Source organism: Quercus lobata, unplaced genomic scaffold (assembly GCF_001633185.2).
Source record: "Quercus lobata isolate SW786 unplaced genomic scaffold, ValleyOak3.0 Primary Assembly Scq3eQI_1998, whole genome shotgun sequence".
In the NCBI taxonomy this organism is placed as follows: domain Eukaryota; kingdom Viridiplantae; phylum Streptophyta; class Magnoliopsida; order Fagales; family Fagaceae; genus Quercus; species Quercus lobata.
In genome coordinates this window covers 1-18,730 of record NW_022154786.1, presented here as the reverse complement: position 1 = coordinate 18,730, position 18,730 = coordinate 1, and the positions used below count along the sequence as shown (strand labels likewise).

The window sequence follows — 18,730 nt, the reverse complement described above, 5'->3', positions numbered from 1 at the left end:
CAAATATCATATTATTGTAAAGTGCAGAAAATAAAGAACACAACAATATGATAACTCAGGAAAACCAAACTGGTAAAAAACCTGTTGAGAATTTAACCTAATTATCCTCAAGGTAAAACTGAATTCACTATGAAAGAATTGAAGTTTACACAATAGCGACTTAGACCACTAAGATTCTATTGCTATCTCGAGTAGGAAACTTACTACCACAACCACGTGACAGCTCCGAGTCCACGAACTATTTCTTTCTTGAATTCCCAGCAAGCACAAGCACATCCGCTTGTGTATCTTTAAGCTCTTAAAGCAGCAATTGAATCGATCACCAAGTTCTTGACATAATCTTAAATCTTGGAAACCCTAAGTATGTGTGAAGGCAACCATCTCTTGATCTCACAAAAGATTCACATACACAGCATAAGGAGCAACCTAAAAACGTGGCTAGGGTTTTCCCTTTTATATTTAAGACATAACATAAAACCCTACACGTCAAACGGACTTGGGCTAAGTTGGAAATTCTGCAGAAAAAACAATCTGCACGACTTTCGATCGATCGAGTCTAATTCTTGATCGATCGAGCCAGGCAGATTTACATAGTAAATCCTGCAGAACACTCGATTCCAACTTTACATATAAACACACTTTAAGCAAGTCTAAAACAAAAACTAAAACGTTTTGATCATGGTTTGCCAACATTACAAATTGAAGTTCTAATACATTTAAACCTAAAGTCTTAGAACCCAACAGGTTAGAAGTGAGGCAGTAGAGTCCATGATCTTCCCAAGAGGCAAACATGATTCATTGCATCATTTTGTTCCGCCTGCACCAGATTGACCAAGCAACAAAAGCAAAGAGCTCCAACCACTTCGAGTGCTCCCCAACCAGCGATACCAAGTCCGAGAATGACACCACCGTTGGGAAATCTTTCCTCAACCACCCAAACCCCGATTCCCAGACTGTAAGAATGTTTTTGCAATACCATAGAGCATGCATCATATTTTCGTGCTCATTTCCACAAAGCTGGCAAGTTGGATCGTCTAGGACTTTCGCTTGGCTAGGTTGGACTGTGTTGGTAGTGCTTCGGAACACGCTCGCCAGAGAAAATTTTTTATTTTATTTGGTACATTCATCTTCCAAAGCCGCTTCCAGAAGAGCTTTTTATTTGTCGTATCTGATACCGAAGCCTTCTCCATTTGCTCCCTTTCACACAGCAATTCATATCCAGTTTTAACAGAGTATTCACCGTCCCTACTTCTTGGCCAAATCAAACAATCAACTTGGTGAGTGAAACACAAAGGTATTGCCTTAATTTTCTCTGCTTCGAAAGGTAGGAAAAGATGATCAATCCATGCACAGTCCCAAGTCTTGGTATCTTAGTCTATCAAGGAAGATATACGCACATCACCTGGGGTAGCAAGCTGTGGTGCACCGATCCTGGAAGGGAATTTCCCAGGTAGCCACTTGTCCCAATAAACCCGGATTGTTAAGCCATCTTCCACTCTCCATAACATACCATCAGTTATGACTGATCTAGCCTTCAATACACTCTACCATGCATATGATCCGAAAGACTTTTTGGCATCAAACACCGTTCCAAAAGGAAAGTATTTGGCTATAAACACTCGATAAAACAGAGAATTTTGATCATGTAATAACCTCCACACCTGTTTTGCAAGCATGGCCTCATTAAATTTGACCAAGTCTTTAAAACCTAAACCTCCAAGCTCATTTGGCTGACACATGACCTCCCAACTTCTCCAATGAATTTTCCTTTGCTCTCCACGCTACCCCCACCAAAATTTCCTTATCAACATCTCAATATCATGGCATAGACCCACCGGAAGTTTAAAGCAAGACATTGCAAAGGTTGGAATGGCTTGGACCACCGCCTTCAAAAGAACCTCTCTACCCGCTTAGGATAATAGTTGCTCTTTCCAACCCTGTAACTTGTTCCACACGCATTCCTTGATATAATTTAGGCTCACTCTTTTATTTCTCCCAACCACCGCAAGCAACCCCAAATATTTCTCATACTCCTTAACCTCCAGGACCCCTAAAAAGTTTGATAATTCCACTTTCCTTTCCACCGAAACAGCTTTGCTAAAGAAAATTGTCGTCTTCCCTCTATTTATTTGTTGGCCAGAAGCTTTCTCATACAAGTTCAGAATGTCTTGAAGTGCAAGGAGATCACCCATCACCGCTCTACAAAAGATCAAAGTATCATCTGCAAAAAAGAGATGGCTAGTTCGTGGTCCATTCCTACACAACGAGAAACCCCTTATCTTGTCCTCCCTTACTACTCCCTGAATCAACCGATTTAACCCTTCAGAACACAATAGGAAGAGATAAGGTGAGAGGGGGTCACCTTGTCTTATTCCTCTAGATGGTTTTATCTCACCCTTTGGTTCCCTATTCACCAAAATTGAGAAAGACACCATACTAATACACTCCATAACTAACTTCACCCAACTTGCACCAAAGCCCATTTTCTCCACAATTTTTTTAAGGAAACTCCACTCAACTAGGTCATACGCCTTACTCATATCAAGCTTCAACGCCATAAACCCTAAACTCTTTGCTTTCTGAATTTTCATATGATGAAGAGTTTCAAATGCCACCAAAATGTTGTCAGAAATTGCTTTTTTTTTTTTTACTAGAAAGAACTTTGCGAGTCCGAGATCAGATTTGGTAAAATTCTTTTTAACCTGTTTGCAATAACCTTGGATACAAGTTTGTAAAGAATATTACACAAAGATATAGGGCGATATTCAAATACAAGAGTAGGGCTTTTTACCTTAGGAATTAAGGTGATAAAAGTTTTATTTATAGACGGAGGAATAGAACCTGTATTTAAGCAACTTAACACCACCGCTGATACATCATCCCCAACGGTTTGCCAATAATGTTGGAAGAACATTGGAGGCATGCCATTGGGGCCCGGCACCTTAAGAGCTTCCATCTGGTGCAAAGCTTTATCCACTTCAACCCTTGTGTATTCCTCTTGGAGCATATCATTCATCTCGGGTGTAATAAAGGGTGGGATGTCAGCCACGGCCTGATCTATACTGCATGGGTTAGCCGACTCAAATAATCCTTGATAGTACCCAATTAGGACCTGTGCAATATCCTCCTCTTCCATGCAGCGCTGCCCCTCTGAATCCATCAGCTCACATATTTTATTCCGCCTATATCTTTGTGTCGCCCGACTATGAAAGTACTGTGTGTTTTTATCTCCTTCATGCAACCAAAGGGCTCTAGACCTCTGCTTCCACATCTTTTCTTCTTTCACCGGTAGCTCTTTTATTCCCTTCTTTAATTTCAACACCCCCTCCATTGTACCCCCTGATCGCAACCTCCTCCGCTTTCCTTAATTTTTTCTGTTTTTTTCTTTTAACTGTTTTGTCACGTTCCCAAATGACTCAACAAAAGCAAACGATATTATATTCACATCAATTAGCAAACAAATTTTATTGATAGCGTCACGTCCAATCTGCAGCTGTGCATGGAATGGGTGGCAATAAATAGTCCACGAGATGTCTAGCTAGTTCGAATCATCCCATCCACAAATAAAGTGTTTGAACGTGCGTTATGGTCAAGTTCACGTACAATTGAACCTTCATAGTGTAATTTAGGATTTTAGGGCTGTTTGGTAAGAAATTTTTAATAATGTTGTTTAAGTGTAGTAGAAATACATGTTGTGCTGTTTAAATACTAAAAATTGTTGTTTAAATAACAATACCAAATAGGCCCTAGAATTTTTTGATACCATTCAATTATTGTCGCATACTTTTCCTCGTAAATATTAAACTTGTGAGTACTATGAACATAAATTATTAACTAAATAAAACAAATTTTATAATACTAGAAATTCTACTTTAAACATTGGAAAAATAATAATATTTTTTATATAGATATTCCAGCGGTTGTTGATAAGCAAGTCCAATAATTAGAGGTAAGACTGAAATTCGAAAGTTATCACGAACAAAGGAGCAATCATATAAAGTTTCTTTTAAGCATTATTTTTACTTTTTTTTCTTCTTCCTATCAGTATAATTCCGTTTATCAAACCAAAAGTACTGTTACTGGCTTTTCTAAGCATCCCAGCACTTCTTTTTTTGAGCAAAATTTGGGTCTTGACCCTACTGAAATGGATAATGAGTGGTAGATGCTTCTCAAAGATCTACCATGGAGCCAAGGAATGGTATCACCATTATATTTTCCTCTCAAAAGCTCCCCTATTCATTTTAGGTAATGATTCCTGAAACTAGATTTATTGGTTGGCAACATGTTAATTTTACTTTTCGGGGACAAACAATATATACTTTGTTGGGTTTGACAGATAATTGATATTCATTTTTTTTTTCCCCTGTTGAACTTCAGGTTTGGTTTTAAGACATAGCCTGGTCGATTATGCAGTGGTGTCCATTAATGAGAGATAGGACAAAATTTTGGAAGTTATCACGAAGACATTCGTAGTTATACCAAGTTACTTTTCAGCATAATTTTTGTTTTATCTTCTTCCTATCAGCATAAATCAGTTTGCCAAACCAAAATTTTACTTTCTTGCTTTTCTAAAAATCCTAAGCCCCTATTATAACTTCACAAAAATTACACATTTTTTGAATCATTGATTACTATTAGATCTAAGGGTCAAAAAACACTCATAGTAATATCATTATTACTTCCTAGAAATTAATAATTTAGACATTAACTCTTTTTATTAAAGGAAAAAATAAATAAATAAATAAATAAGATGATGACAAATGCTAAAATAGATTGTTAAGCAATATCTTAAGAGCTCTTGTTAGTATGACCCTTTAATCATTTCCTTTTACATTGTATACTTTTCCATATGATTCGGACCATGCTCCCAATATGTTTTGCGAAAATGTATTATATTAGATATTCTGAAAAAGCACTATTCAGCCTTTAGACCCCTAGCACGATTTACTATCCTAACATGTTCATTTGGATAAACTGGACAAAAAAATGACATATAAGCTTAAATAATAAAACACTTTCAATATAGATAATACTACAACAATTTAAAAAAAAACAAAAGCAAAAACAAAAACAAAACAAAACAAAACAAAAAAAGTTTGTTTATGTATATCCACTGCAACTTCAAGCACCGTTATGATTTTCAAATGAAATCCATCATATGTCATTTATGAGAGGAAGAAGATGATGACATGGAGGAGAGTGGAGAGTTAATGCTTAGTTTTTTTTTTTTTTTTTTTTTTAAACTTTAATAAGAAGAGTTAATGCTTAAATCACTAATTTCTAGGAAGTAATAATAATATTATTATGAGTGTTTTTTGACTCTTAGATCTAATAGTAATCAATGATCAAAAAAATTTATAATTCTTGTGAAGTTATATCGAGTGTAACTTGGTGCAAATTTTTTTTTTTTAATATTCATTATTAGGTTGTTTAAGTTTACTAATCATGTTCATTACTACAACTATGTGAACAAATATGGTTGATGTCATTGCACGTATATACAACATATATATAAATATTGAATAACTCTTTTTTACGAAAGATAGGGAAAAATACACCTAAAACAGGGTATAATTCCTCTTAAAAATAGTGTGTGAGAGATATTTTACCTTAGAAATAGAACTTTAGGCAACAAATATGTTTGACCATGGCTCTTCTCGATCAGTCCTGGTTGTGGTTTATGGTTTTTCCAATAAAACCCTTTTTCTGTACGAGGCTTGTTGCGACTCCAATTATGTCTAGCTGCCATTAAAACTCGAAGAATAATTCCAGAGGAGCTCCCGTCTGGTTTGTGGAGTTTGTAACAGGAGAGACCATAGCCAAACAAGAATAGCAAAAGATTTGCTACCATCAGCAAGGCGGAAACTCCGAAGGCCATTTCCCATCCATGTAGAATTTGGAAGGGAAACGAGAGCAATAGTGGCTCCAGAAAACCTGGCAACTCGCCACAAAATATCTGTACGATCATCTATTTCTTCCTGCTTTTCTTCTGTTGGATTTTCTACCTCATCACTCAATTGATCAGCAAGAAAGGCTCTTTGAGGTGGGTCCTGACCAGCCATACCCACTACTAGAATCACCGCTGCAGCATAGAACACGTTAATCTCTCCAGTTGGACTAAGGTACTTAGCTGAGCACCATAAGAGCATCAATCCCTGCAATATGCATAAAAGACAATCTGATGATGTGTGGATATTTGTGAAACGTCATCAATAATATTGTATTTTGAAAGTTGGCTCCATTCTCAATTACGGTAACAATTATTTTTACAAATTATTGATGTGATAAATTATTAATAATTTTAATATAAACCTATTATTAACATCATACTTTTTCTTACGATTTATTGTTTGGAGAATGATAAAGTGTTTGTAAAAATGTTTGTATCTATAGTCTTATTTTTCTTAGTTTCACAATGTGGGTCTTGCCCACGAGTGTAAAAATCTTTTAGTGTGATTTGCACAACGCATGCTAAGAAAATCTAAAAACTTTGTGAACACAATTTTTATCATAATCCTAATTTATCAGTGAATTATGAAGAAAAAAAAAGTGATACAAAATTATTTCTGTTTGGGATTTTGTGTGAACAATTTTCTTTTCTTTTACTTGGTAGGAATTTGTGTGAAAAATAAGGTCTTTTTATCTGGTCCTATTTGATTATAAATATTTGTGTGAACAGTAAAAAATTTTATATAAACACAGAGAGAGGAGCTAGCTATTGTTTCAATTTGAGGGCTTAGAGTATTCTTAACAAATGTGCTAAAAATACTAAATGCTATTTTTTAACATTTTTAATACTTCGAATGATAAAAACACACCTACATCAAATATACTAAATCTTAAATATTTTAGCATTGAGCTATAGTGAGCTGTTATCAATAACAGCTCACTGTAGCTGGATTGTAAAAAAAAAATTGTTTTTTATTCACCAATGTCTCTTTTTCTCTCATTTCTATCTCACTTTCCTCTCTCACTTCTCTCTTCTCTCTTCCCTCTTCTCTCTCCCGTGGTTCGGCGATTGTGGTCCGCCAATGGTTGTGATCTGGCGATTATGGGCCGCCGATGGTTATGGCCTAGCGATTGAGGGCCGCTGTGGGTTGTGGTCCGATGGTCAAGGTCATGGGTCCAATGACTGTGAGTTTTGATTTTGGGTTGTGGGTCATGGTCGTGGTCGTAGGTCGTGGTCTGATGGTCCAATGGTCGTGGGTGGTGGCAGCGATGGTCTAATGATCGGCAATTGTGGTCCGATGGGCATGGGTCGTGGGTCCAACGGTTCAATGATCGTGGTTTTGGTTCTTGTGGGTCATGGGTCGTAGGTCCGACAGTCTGATGGTCATGGTTTTGGTTCTTGTGGATCATAGGTCCGACGGTCCGATGGTCATGGGTCGTGGGTCATGGTGTGGTATTTTTAATGGATTTTAGGTCATGGGTACGAGGTCTAATGGTCGTGGATCTGGTTGGTGGCAGCGACAGTGGAGGTAAATGCTTTTTTTTTTTTTCCCCTATTATGGTTTGTGGTTGCAGGTGGATCTAGCTGGTGGCGGCGGTGGTGGAGGCTTCATTTCTTTTTTCTTTTTTTTGCTGTGGTTTGTGGTGGTGGGTGGATGTGGTGGATGTGGATGTGGATGTGGAGGTTTCTTTTTTTTTTTTTTTTTCTTTTTTCGTTGTGGCATGAGTGGTAGGTTTGTGGTGGTTGTGGTATGGGTGGTGGGTTTTTGGTGGGTGGTTGGGTGGTGGGTTTTGTGGTGACTGTTGGTAGTGCGATGGCCAGCGATGCTGAGAAGAGTTGGGTTGTGAAAGAGAGAGACAGAGGAGAGAGAGAGAGGAAGAATAAAAAGTAATAAAGAAAGAATATTTAAATGAAGTGGTAAAAAAAATAGAAGTTTTGAGGTAGGTTGTATTATAAAGTGATATGTTAAATGTTATAAAGTAGGTTTTTTTAGATACTAGGGGTGAGTTTGGTTCAAAAAGTGGAGTTTTCAAAAAGTGCATAATGAAAAAGTGCATTTTTAAAAAGCTGAGTGTTTGGTAAAAACTGTTAAAAAGTTCTTTTTGAAAAAGCTGAGTGTTTGGCTAGTACTTATAAAAGTGAAGGTTTGAGTTATAAATTACCAAAAATGACAAGATATATATAAGTGAATTTTTTGTTTTAATTATCTCTCTTAATGCAAATTATAGACACAATATTTTTACAAAAATTTCACAATAAAGTCTATATGACAAGTTGTTAATGGTAGATAAGAAAAATAATAATGTCATTAGTAGGTTCAAATGAGAACCAATAACAAATTACTGTATTAAATTTATTATTAGAAGTGTTACGTTTACAACATTTTTCGCAATATTTTCACAATAAAATTTATGTGAAAAGTTGTTACTAGTTCTAATTTGAACCCACAACTGAAATTATTTTTTTACTAACCAATATTAACTAATAACAATCTGCTACTTAAAATTTATTGTGAAAATATTACTGTAGTATTTCTCAATTTGGATTTTTTTATTTTTTATATTATTTTTTCTTTTTCTATTTCACGTTCAACCATACCAACCATACGTTTAGTTTTATTTTTTTTCTTTTTTTTTTCCTTTTTTTTCTCCTCCACACGTTCTCCATTATCTCTACCCCTCTTTTTAACTCTCCTTTTCTCCCTCATTCATCAGAACATTCCAGGAGGTCCTTCTTTCTCCAGCTCTGTCTCTCTTGTTTTTTTTTTTTTTCTTTTTTAACTTGATTCCAAAACTCTCTCTGATAAGAAAATTTTCCTTTTCTCCGTCATTTAAGAACATTCCAAGGAGCTCTCATCTTCGTGCTATTGCTCATCTTCGTCCCCAACCCAGTCCAGATGGGTCAGCAAGCTTCTGTCCTTTGTCTTTTTTTTTTCTTTTTTTTTTTGCTTTTATTGTTATGATTTGATTAATTTTAAAACTGTGTTTTTGAGTTTGTATTCTGGTAATCTGATTATGTTTGAGAGAAAGATTGTTTATTGTTATGATTTGTAGTGTTTGTTCTGTAGTGTTTGTTCTGTGTTTGTTCATGGGTATTTCTGGAATTTCATCATTAGCAACGGTAACTATCAAAACGTGCAGTGCGCGTTTTCATTTATGGACCGTTGCCTCACCATTTTCCTTCCGCGTTTTGCCTTCAGTTTTTTCTAAAAGTTCAAAACGCAACTTTTATAAAAAAAGTTGCATTTTGAGCTTACCAAACGCAAAACTGGGTTGACCTTTTTGAAAAAGCGCATTTTGGGCTTCAAATGCTGAACCAAACGGGCACTAAATACTATAATTTTTACAATCTTTGATGAGAATGCTCTTAAAATTAAAGAGTTTGAGAGGCTTAAAAGATCTTATTAATTGAGGGTTTTTATTGATTACATAGATACTTTGTAATTTCTATTTGATATATAGTAGATTTATTCTCATTGTCCTTTGGCATGATTTATCACTGAACCACATAAAATGTTTGGTGTTTTTCTCTTGTTTATAACCAACAGATGTCCGGCATAATACGCGAATACATTATAAGTTTTATATAAAAATATTTTATAAAAAGTTATTTTAATAGTTGCATAATACTTATTGGGTGGTATTATATTTGACAATTAGTTATATCACATGTCATTAAAAAGGAAAGATAATATGAATTATTATAATTAATATAATTCCGTAAAAGAATATATTGTTTGAATAAGAACTCACAAATATTTTGTTATTTTGACTAACTTAATTACTTAACCACATAATTATTTTCTATATTTTTATTGCGTACATTATTTAATTTTCTTTTGTATTCTATTATTATTATTATTATTATTATTATTATTATTATTATTATTATTATTTTCAATTGTGGCTATAATAAAAAATCTTGATCAAGAATGTCATATTTCAAGTGAGTTGTTTTTAATATAAATAATATAAAAATATCCATATAAATTATCAACACTCTAGTTTCTTAGTGGCATTGCCTTGGAAAATCCCTCATTTTCCTCCCTCCCAACTTATTTGAGCAAAAACAAAAATCATATAAATTCCCTTTTATATTAATAACTAGTGTCTCACTTATAAAAAATTAATACGTAGAAATGAATGCATGTACTTCATTAAACACATGTGAGAATAAATTAATATTTTTTCAAAAATGAAAAAAAAAATCTATTATTTTTGCTGAATAGAAAAGAATTCTAAATATAATTAAAGCGACAATTAAAATTGATTTCTTAGGCAGAAGGTTAAATGAAGAGTATTCTATTTTCTTCTCAATGAATGCAACACATGGAAAAACCTTAAGTTATTGAAACTTGGAATAAAATGGGTGAAACAAAATTATTAGTTGAAATGATATACACTTTGAAACATTTTATTTTGAAGATTTATCAGCCAACAAGTTAATTTACATGTTGGTAAGTCATTTGCAACGCGATATGTATACTTTGTTAAGAGGTTGCCCAGGATTTTTATTAAAAACTAGTGATGTCCCGTGTCATATGCATGTGTGCTATAAGTTTTGAAATACTTGATAAGAAATTATTATGAGAAATGATACGTCCACAACATTTTCACAACAAATCATAGATAGTTAGTTGTTATTAGTTCAAATCATAGGAACCCCCTAGGGATGGACCCAAGATTTCGAGTTAGTGGGGCAGAGTATAAGTAAGAAAAAAAAGTCATGAAATTTCAAATAAGTATCTATTTAGTGTTAACAAACTATCAATAAAGACAAATACACAAAATCATTGTTTCATAAAAAATTTATAATGCAATTATTATTTCTTACTACATTAGAGCATTTGTGTCAACACAAGCAAAAATTTATGTCTATTTTAGCATAATATAAAAAAATTTATATACCCACTTTTCAAAATACCTCACATCAAATTATTTATTTTACACAACATTTCACCAAAATACTATTTTCTTATCATTTTTTATTATTATCTCAAATCATCTCTCTCTTCCTCAACTAATAGCCATTGCCCTCAATCTAAATAATTTCTAAAACATTCATTTGCATGGTTACAGTAATTGTGTAAATTTGTCCAATTAACTCCAAAATACACCCAGATCAGTTTATGTATTATTATACAAAAATACATTTGTGCTATACCAATTGTGTAAATGTGCAAAATAACATTTGTGTTACAGTAATTATGTAATTTACATGGTTACTGTAGCACAAATGTATTTTTGTACAATGATACATAGATTGATGTGGGTGTATTTTGGAGTTGATTGGACAAATTTGGGGCCTTATGTTATTTTTCAACAAATGCAAATGATGTTACAATGAAATTAATGTAAAATTGTATGGGAAGGGGCCCAAATATAAAATTGTAAAAAAAAATACCTATATATATATATATATAAATACATATAATTCTTAAGACTAGAGGGTCCTGGCCCCCTTGGGCTCTCACCTAGTTCCGTCCCTGCCCCTACTAAAGAAAGGCCCCTAAATTTTGAGACAATAAATAATTATTTATTTATATATATAAATATATATATATATATAAGTGGTATATTTTTTTCTCCACACTTAAAATGTCCAAAAAATGGAGTGATACTCAATTTTATTACATAGGTCTTATAAATTGACATGTCATCAATCACAAGAAGTAATTTTATATACTAATTTATTATCTTGTTGTAGTGTCATCAATCACATCCATTATCATATCAATTTTAAGTATTTTTGTACAAAAATTTATTGTAGCTTTAAAGCATCCACACTAGTTTTTCTAAAATAGAAAAAGTGGAATAATTTAAACAATTATCCCCAAAAACTACCCACATTAGTGGGTGTATAAAAACGCATATTTACCATGGTTTTAAAAACTAAACTGGCTGTTCTAACCAGTTCAACTGGGAACTAGGCACCAATCCCGCCCAGTAAAAATCCTCAAAACTGGTAAAAAATTATCAAAAAACTAGCCAAAACTGGTCAAAAACCGAGTTGAACCAAGAACTAGAGGCAAAAACCATTTTTGCTTTGGTCCAGTTTTTAAAACCATGAAATTTACACATTTGCTACACTAATCATGTATATTTACACTGTTACTATAGTTGTGTATAATAATAGTTTATTCTTTTTTTCTGTCTCTCTCACCACTACTCTTGTCAAACTCCCTCTCTTCCCCAACATCCCTAGCAGTAGCAACAACAATAGAACCATCCAACTACCAACCCAATACCACCCAACCACCACCACCGCAGCCCATTTCAACCATTAATAATTCACCATAAAATTGACCCAAAATTAATGGAAAATAAAACCAAATCAACCCAAACCAACATCAAATCAAAACCAAACCTAACAGAAAACCCACATGAAAAACCAAACGAAAAAACAAATGGATCTATTGCCGCTACTGCCTAGATTTGCCACCACTATTGCCGCCAAATGTGCTGTTGTCACGGGTTTGGGATATGAGAAAGGAAGAGAGTAAAGGGAGTGAGGACAAAAGGTGAGAATTGGAATTGAGAGAGGTCGTTGAGATGAGAGAGAGAGAGATATCTTATGAAAGAGATAGATATTAATAAAATAATAATAATAATATTATTATTATTATTATTATTATTATTATTTAAATAAAATATAGTGCATAATAGATAATTTGATGTGAGTGTTTTGGAAAAGTAAATATGTAAAATTGAAAAAATAGGTTTTTATGCTAAAATAGATGTAAATTTTAGACAAACTTATCCGAATGCTCTTAGCATTATCTAAAAAAATGTCAAAACTACTACAAATTTTACAATGAAAAACTTACAAACTTAACAAGAATATTATTAATGTTACTTAAAAAGTATAATAAGTAAATGTTTTAATCACCTTTTTCTAATTAGTGATGTCTCAATTTGTATATGGTAAAAATTTATAATATACCTAACATCGATCTTTCATGTGAATTACTCATTTTAAAAAGTAAAAATATTACATTTTAAATAATAAAAATTTTTAATATAAAAAAATATTTGACTAAATTAATTATTTATAAACTAAATATTATTTAAGTGATATTTTAAAATAAAATAAAATAATCTAAACCATTTCCTTTTAGACCTCAAATTAAATAATAATAAAAATTACTTTTTCATTTTCTTTTTCTTCCACTGAATTTTACGTGCAGAGGTTTTATGGTTACAAACTTTTTTGAGATGAAACTTTCATGTCGTCGAGGCAAAGAGTAGTTTTAGGTTTTTTTTTTTTTTTTTTTTTTTTATAATTATCCAAGAAATAAGAGCAGTGTTAATATATATATATATATATATATTAATTTCTATTTTGTAAGCAATGTTTTAGTGTAAATTAGACATATATTTTTATCTAACTATTCTTTAATTTTGTCTCTACTTAAATCTAAAGTGTAGGGGTATTTTGAAATATAAAAAATCCAATCCAAAAAGAAAAAATGCCTTAAATAGTAGTAGTAGTGTGTATATATATATATATATATATATATATATATATAAAGATTAATTGCTGTCCTACATTTGACCGAACCCAACACGTGCTTCCAGTACTTCTAAAATCTAACAGTCAATCTATCATTCAAAGAGGCATCCGACTCCTTCCCTCTCCAATGTCAACGTAGCTAGGACTGTTCTATACATGGTGAAACCAAAATAGTAGAACATTCCATATATAAGAAAAAACACAGCAATGGTAGCTAGCTAGACAACAAAAATGGAGATGACAAGGTGTTTGTTGTTGGGGTTTGAGGCAAGCAAGGCATACTTGTTCCTCACTTTGAACGAACTCTTCCTTGCTGTATTCATGATATTGGTACAGTCACTAACCTCCAATGGCGTCAGTGCCCTCGTCCTTGTGGTCTACGAGCATGTCATCGCCACCGTTCTCTTGTCATTTCTCGCTTTCTTCCTTGAAAGGTCAGTGTTGCTTTCATCTCTCCACGTATATGGAGATTATATCTTTCCAACAGTGCACAGATTTTTTTTCATTTTCAAAAAAACAAAGTTCAATCCGAAAAATTAACAATAGGCACAAAATATATCTTCCAAAATATTTTTTAAAACAAACTTGAATTAAAGTTTATAAACAATCTCACAATACTATAGAATCAAGTAAGGCGATGTTCTTGTTAAATATATTATTAGCATGTTGTATATGATAGAGTAGATGCGGAAGGGGAAGCATAGAATAGGACACTGAGAACATGAGGGTTACGTGGTTCAGCCTTGTCAGCCTACATGCACAAAAGAATCTCTTGTACAAAAACCTGTGTTACAATAAACCCTAACATGAGTATATATAAGCGATTAAACCTTAAACTACTAGTACAAGCAGGACTGGGCTTGGGCCTATTACATTGGACTAGGGCCCATTACATTGGGCTAATATGTCTAATATATCTCTAACACCATCCCTCAAACCCATGGCGGAAACTCAATGAAGACTTGAGATTGGATAAGCATGAGAAGATGCCTTGAAGAATGCCTTGGAAAAAACCACATTGAAGAATACGCCAATTAACCAATTTCGGAGTTTCAAATGAAGAAACAGAGTCCATAATTGGAATTTATGGGAAAAACTGAGCAAGATAGGCCATTTCATAAATTTTGGCTTTAGGTCAAAGGTCAACGCAAAAAGTCAAAGTCAACTGATTCAAGGTCAAAGTCAACAGATACATGGTCCGGGTCAGTTCCGAGTTTCTGGGTCGGGTCACGTGTGGCCAAATTCCGATCTAGTAGTGGAGAACCTTCAGCGGTGCTTGGGACTGTGTTCGAATGTTCTAGTAGCGCGTGTGGCAAATGCAGTGGCTTATGGTGACCGGAGTTCTGGGTTTTCCACACAGGAGGCCGAGGAGCATGGTTGTGTATTTGGTTTCTCGAAAGGAAGGCTTGTTTTGCACAAATCTGAGATTCATGTCACAGGTCTGCTTAAGTTTGTTGATCTTGGACACAGCATTGAGCGATGGTGGCTACGAGATGCTGTGGAGTCTAGATCCAACAGGCAAGCATGTGTGACTTCAGATGGTGGTGTGCACGTGATAATCTTCTTTACTTGCTAAAGCATTTGTTTGATGCCAAGAATGAAGTTTGGCTCTGATACCATGTTAAATATATTATTAACAACACGATATGTTATACCATGTTGTATATGATAGAGTGGATGCGAAAGGGGAAACATAGAGTAGGACACTGAGAATATAAGGGTTACGTGGTTCAGCCTTGTCGACCTACATCCACGGAGGAATCCCTTGTATAAAAACCTGTGTTACAATGAACCGTAACATAAGTATATATAGGCAACTAAACCTTAGACTACCAGTACGAGCAAGACTGGGCTTGGGCCTATTATATTGGACTAATATGTCTAATATATCTCTAACAATTCTTAAAAGTTAATTTTTGTCACCTAGAGTGTAAATGTAATAGGTGTTAAATCAACAATTCTTCCAAAATTTAAATGAGAAGAAAGATGGTGACTGGGGATTGAACCCAGGACTTGGAAGATGGTGAATTAATTCATTAAATCTAACAATTGGAAACAGTTCCTTGGCCAATCAATTACTAACAATACCAAAACAACTTTGATTGGATGTTAATGATAATTAAAAGACACTCGGATACACAAACTAAATGATACATGTTATCCACATGGTTGCAACAAAATGTGGAACTTCACTGTTTTAGTATTTTCTACAGTCTGGTTTTTAAAGCGTTGCCTATGATCAGTAACTTGTAATAATAGAAATAATATTAGATAAAATAATAAAATACTTCTCACAATAAAAAAACATACCTTTGGTGCTATTTTTTTCCATGAAAATTTATTATTTGTATTCGATTTATGTCCATATTTTAAGCCTTTAGCTGTCCTTGGTTGCAGGAACAATAGGCCTCCTTTCTCCATCAAGATACTATGCTATGCATTCCTGTTGGGGTTGTTGCAGTTAAGTATAACACTTCTTCTTGTTCTACGAGCTTGAAGTTTTTCTCAGATCAGATTAGTTCAGATCACTTGATAATTTTACACATATGGTAAGAGACCTAATTGCTCCACATTTGGCACTTGGCACACCTCTTCATGAAAGATTGCACCATTTTTTGGTTTAATTATCATTATAGGAAACATACCAATGTGATGCGACATATTGAAAGCTAACTCCTGTCCTACTTTGAGCAATATGGTTAATTATTTTCAACTTTTGTAAATTGGTGTCTAGGATTTCTCTTAGCCAAGTGCTATTCACAATGTCCCTGCAATTTGTAGCATCAACCTATCAAAGCGTTGGGCTGAACTTGATCCCCTCACTAGTATTTGTAATGGCCCTCATTTTCCATCAAGAAAAGCTCAAATGTTGGAGCATCAACGGGCAAGCCAAGATATGGGGTTTAGCACTCACGGCTGCCGGGGCATTGGTTGTACTGTTGTGGAAGGGGCCAGTTGTGTTAAACTCTATGTTCAACATTCAAGCAACCAGTGATGTTTTCACTGGCAGCATAATGATAATTGTTGGAGTACTTGCAAAAAGCTTTTCCAATATTTTGGTGGTAAAAAGAAAAGAATAAAACTCTTTGTAATTTGATCAATGATTTTACTTCAACTTCGAACTTTGAGTATTTATATAAGGAGTATGTTAACGGGTGGCCTTAAGGCAAACGTTATGGAGAATAAAACAAATCCCCAACGTTAGAAAACAGCAATAGTTAACAAGTTGGGTTTTTTTATTGAAAGTGGCTCAATTGCATAGAAAAAATTACTTGATTACATTGGAAATTCTACCTTAATAATCGCATGTAGGGCACTCGATGACAGGACTTTTTATATAATGAGATTAACATTGTCACGCAAAAGCGTGCATCTTTTTCATACTCAACTCATCATTGTTTTATTGGATGACGTAGTCTTGTAGTATTGCAGGGTCATGTCATTCAGTTTTGCCCAGCAGAACTATCCTTAACCGCAATGATGAGCTTATTTGGCACCATCCAAACTGCCGTAGTCTCTGCATTTGTGATATCATGGTCATCTTGGGATCTAAAGTGGGAAAAAGGGCTTGTCTTGGTTACCATACTACTTGGAGTAAGCCATATACATACCTACAGAGTTATACTCTTTTTCAAATGTACCATGGCTAGCTAGTTAATTTTCATCGTTAAACATAGGACACTGCCATATATATACATATTAGATGAACAGTTAAGATTAGGTAAGTGTACTACATTCCAAGAAAAATATAATTTTCATCTTCATTCTTCAAAACAAATCACTGATCATGTGTGTGGAATTTCAGGGAATTGTGGTGACAGGATTATCATATTATGTGATGACTTGGTCCATTAAGAAGAAGGGTCCTGTATTCACATCGGCATTTGACCCACTTTTAGTGGTTTTCTCATTTTTTCTACAGACATTTGTACTGGGAAATTCTGCATATTTGGGCAGGTATGTCTATAGTGATGCACTGAAGTGTATGTCCCCTTTCTTTTGTGACCCCCATATCTCTACCACTATAACATGGTCAAACTGCTAATGGAAAAATAAGGACTGGCATGGATTTATTTTTTTCATAATCTGAGCCACAGATCTTAACATAAGCATTCATTATTAATAGGATCTAGTTAGAGGATTCATTCCTTTTTCATCTATCTAAGAATGCATTCCTAATACTAGCCATGTTAAAATCTCCTTAGTAGCAAGCATTGGAAGCATGCTCTTGCTAACACAGCCTCACTGGATTTTCTTGACAAGCATTGTTATTGATTCTTGCCCGCATCTGAACTCTTTTTGAACATTCTTTCTAATTGCATAATAATAATCACAAAGCTCCAACACCAATTTGTTGTGGAGATAAATACCAGAGAGTCCAATAGTGAAGATCTTTATGTACATATTAGACACACTACCTAACAGATAATCTAATCTAACGTATGTCACTCTAGAATCAAGGTTACAAGATACCAGATTCACTTTTAATCTACATTAAGAATTTGTCCAAGCAAGTTTACTCTTTATAATCTAGAAGCACCAATTGAGCTCATCATCCCAAAAACCAGTTTGCCTGCTTAACAAACATATTCTTAGCACTACATTCCAAATTGACATTGTATAAGAGCACTGAGAATGCAAGTGATCTCTAGTTCCTAACACACTTTTGCAAAAGGGCAAAGCATGCCTCTAGTATAGCCCCAACCTGATGCCTATTTCTAGTGGCAAGTTTATTCTAATAGCTAATTAGCATATGAAAGAGTGCTTAGGTATTACTCTATTAAACCTTACAACTTTCCAATTTAAGTAAGAAAATAAAAGATGCAGACCATTTTTTTCGTTTAAATTGTTTTGCTTGTTGATTCCTTGTTGTGTTGTAGCATTGTCGGAGCTGTTTTGGTTATACTTGGCCTGTACCTAATTCTCTGGGCAAAAAACAATGACATGGACAACAAAGGAATTGTGACTGATGATTCTGTTTACTCTCCCTTAATTCAACCATGAACGAGAGAGAAGCCAGATTTCAACAAGAAGCTGTAATTCACATGGCATTCCTATGGCTAAGTGACTTGGTAATATGGAAAAGCAGATTGTTCTATTTGTTCTTTTTCTTTTTTGTTCTGTTCATTCCATCTCATAGTGGATGGGCTATCTTTAACTCCAAAAATAGCAAACTTTAAGCTTTGATAATGACTTTTGTATTATAATTTTGTTGAGCAATTGTGATAAATAATATTTTGATGTCATTAGATTTAAAATAAACGGATA

At 34.0% G+C, this 18,730-nt stretch overlaps 1 protein-coding gene across 2 annotated transcripts; it reads left to right on the top strand.

Annotated features, from left to right (window-relative positions):
- Nucleotides 1-13,527: 13,527 nt before the first annotated feature.
- LOC115973370 (WAT1-related protein At5g07050-like) lies at nt 13,528-18,708 on the top strand. Of its 2 annotated transcripts, none has more exons than XM_031093631.1 (6): nt 13,528-13,896; nt 15,860-15,922; nt 16,197-16,524; nt 16,895-17,056; nt 17,268-17,419; nt 18,343-18,708. In XM_031093631.1, exons 1-6 carry the CDS (start codon nt 13,694-13,696, stop codon nt 18,464-18,466), a joined length of 1,032 nt encoding a protein of 343 aa, XP_030949491.1. In that variant the 5' UTR covers nt 13,528-13,693; the 3' UTR covers nt 18,467-18,708. The 2 variants fall into 2 exon arrangements, with proteins under 2 accessions (XP_030949491.1, XP_030949492.1); XM_031093632.1 differs by having other exon boundaries at nt 13,860-13,896; nt 15,860-16,011.
- The last annotated feature ends 22 nt before the right edge of the window (nt 18,709-18,730 follow it).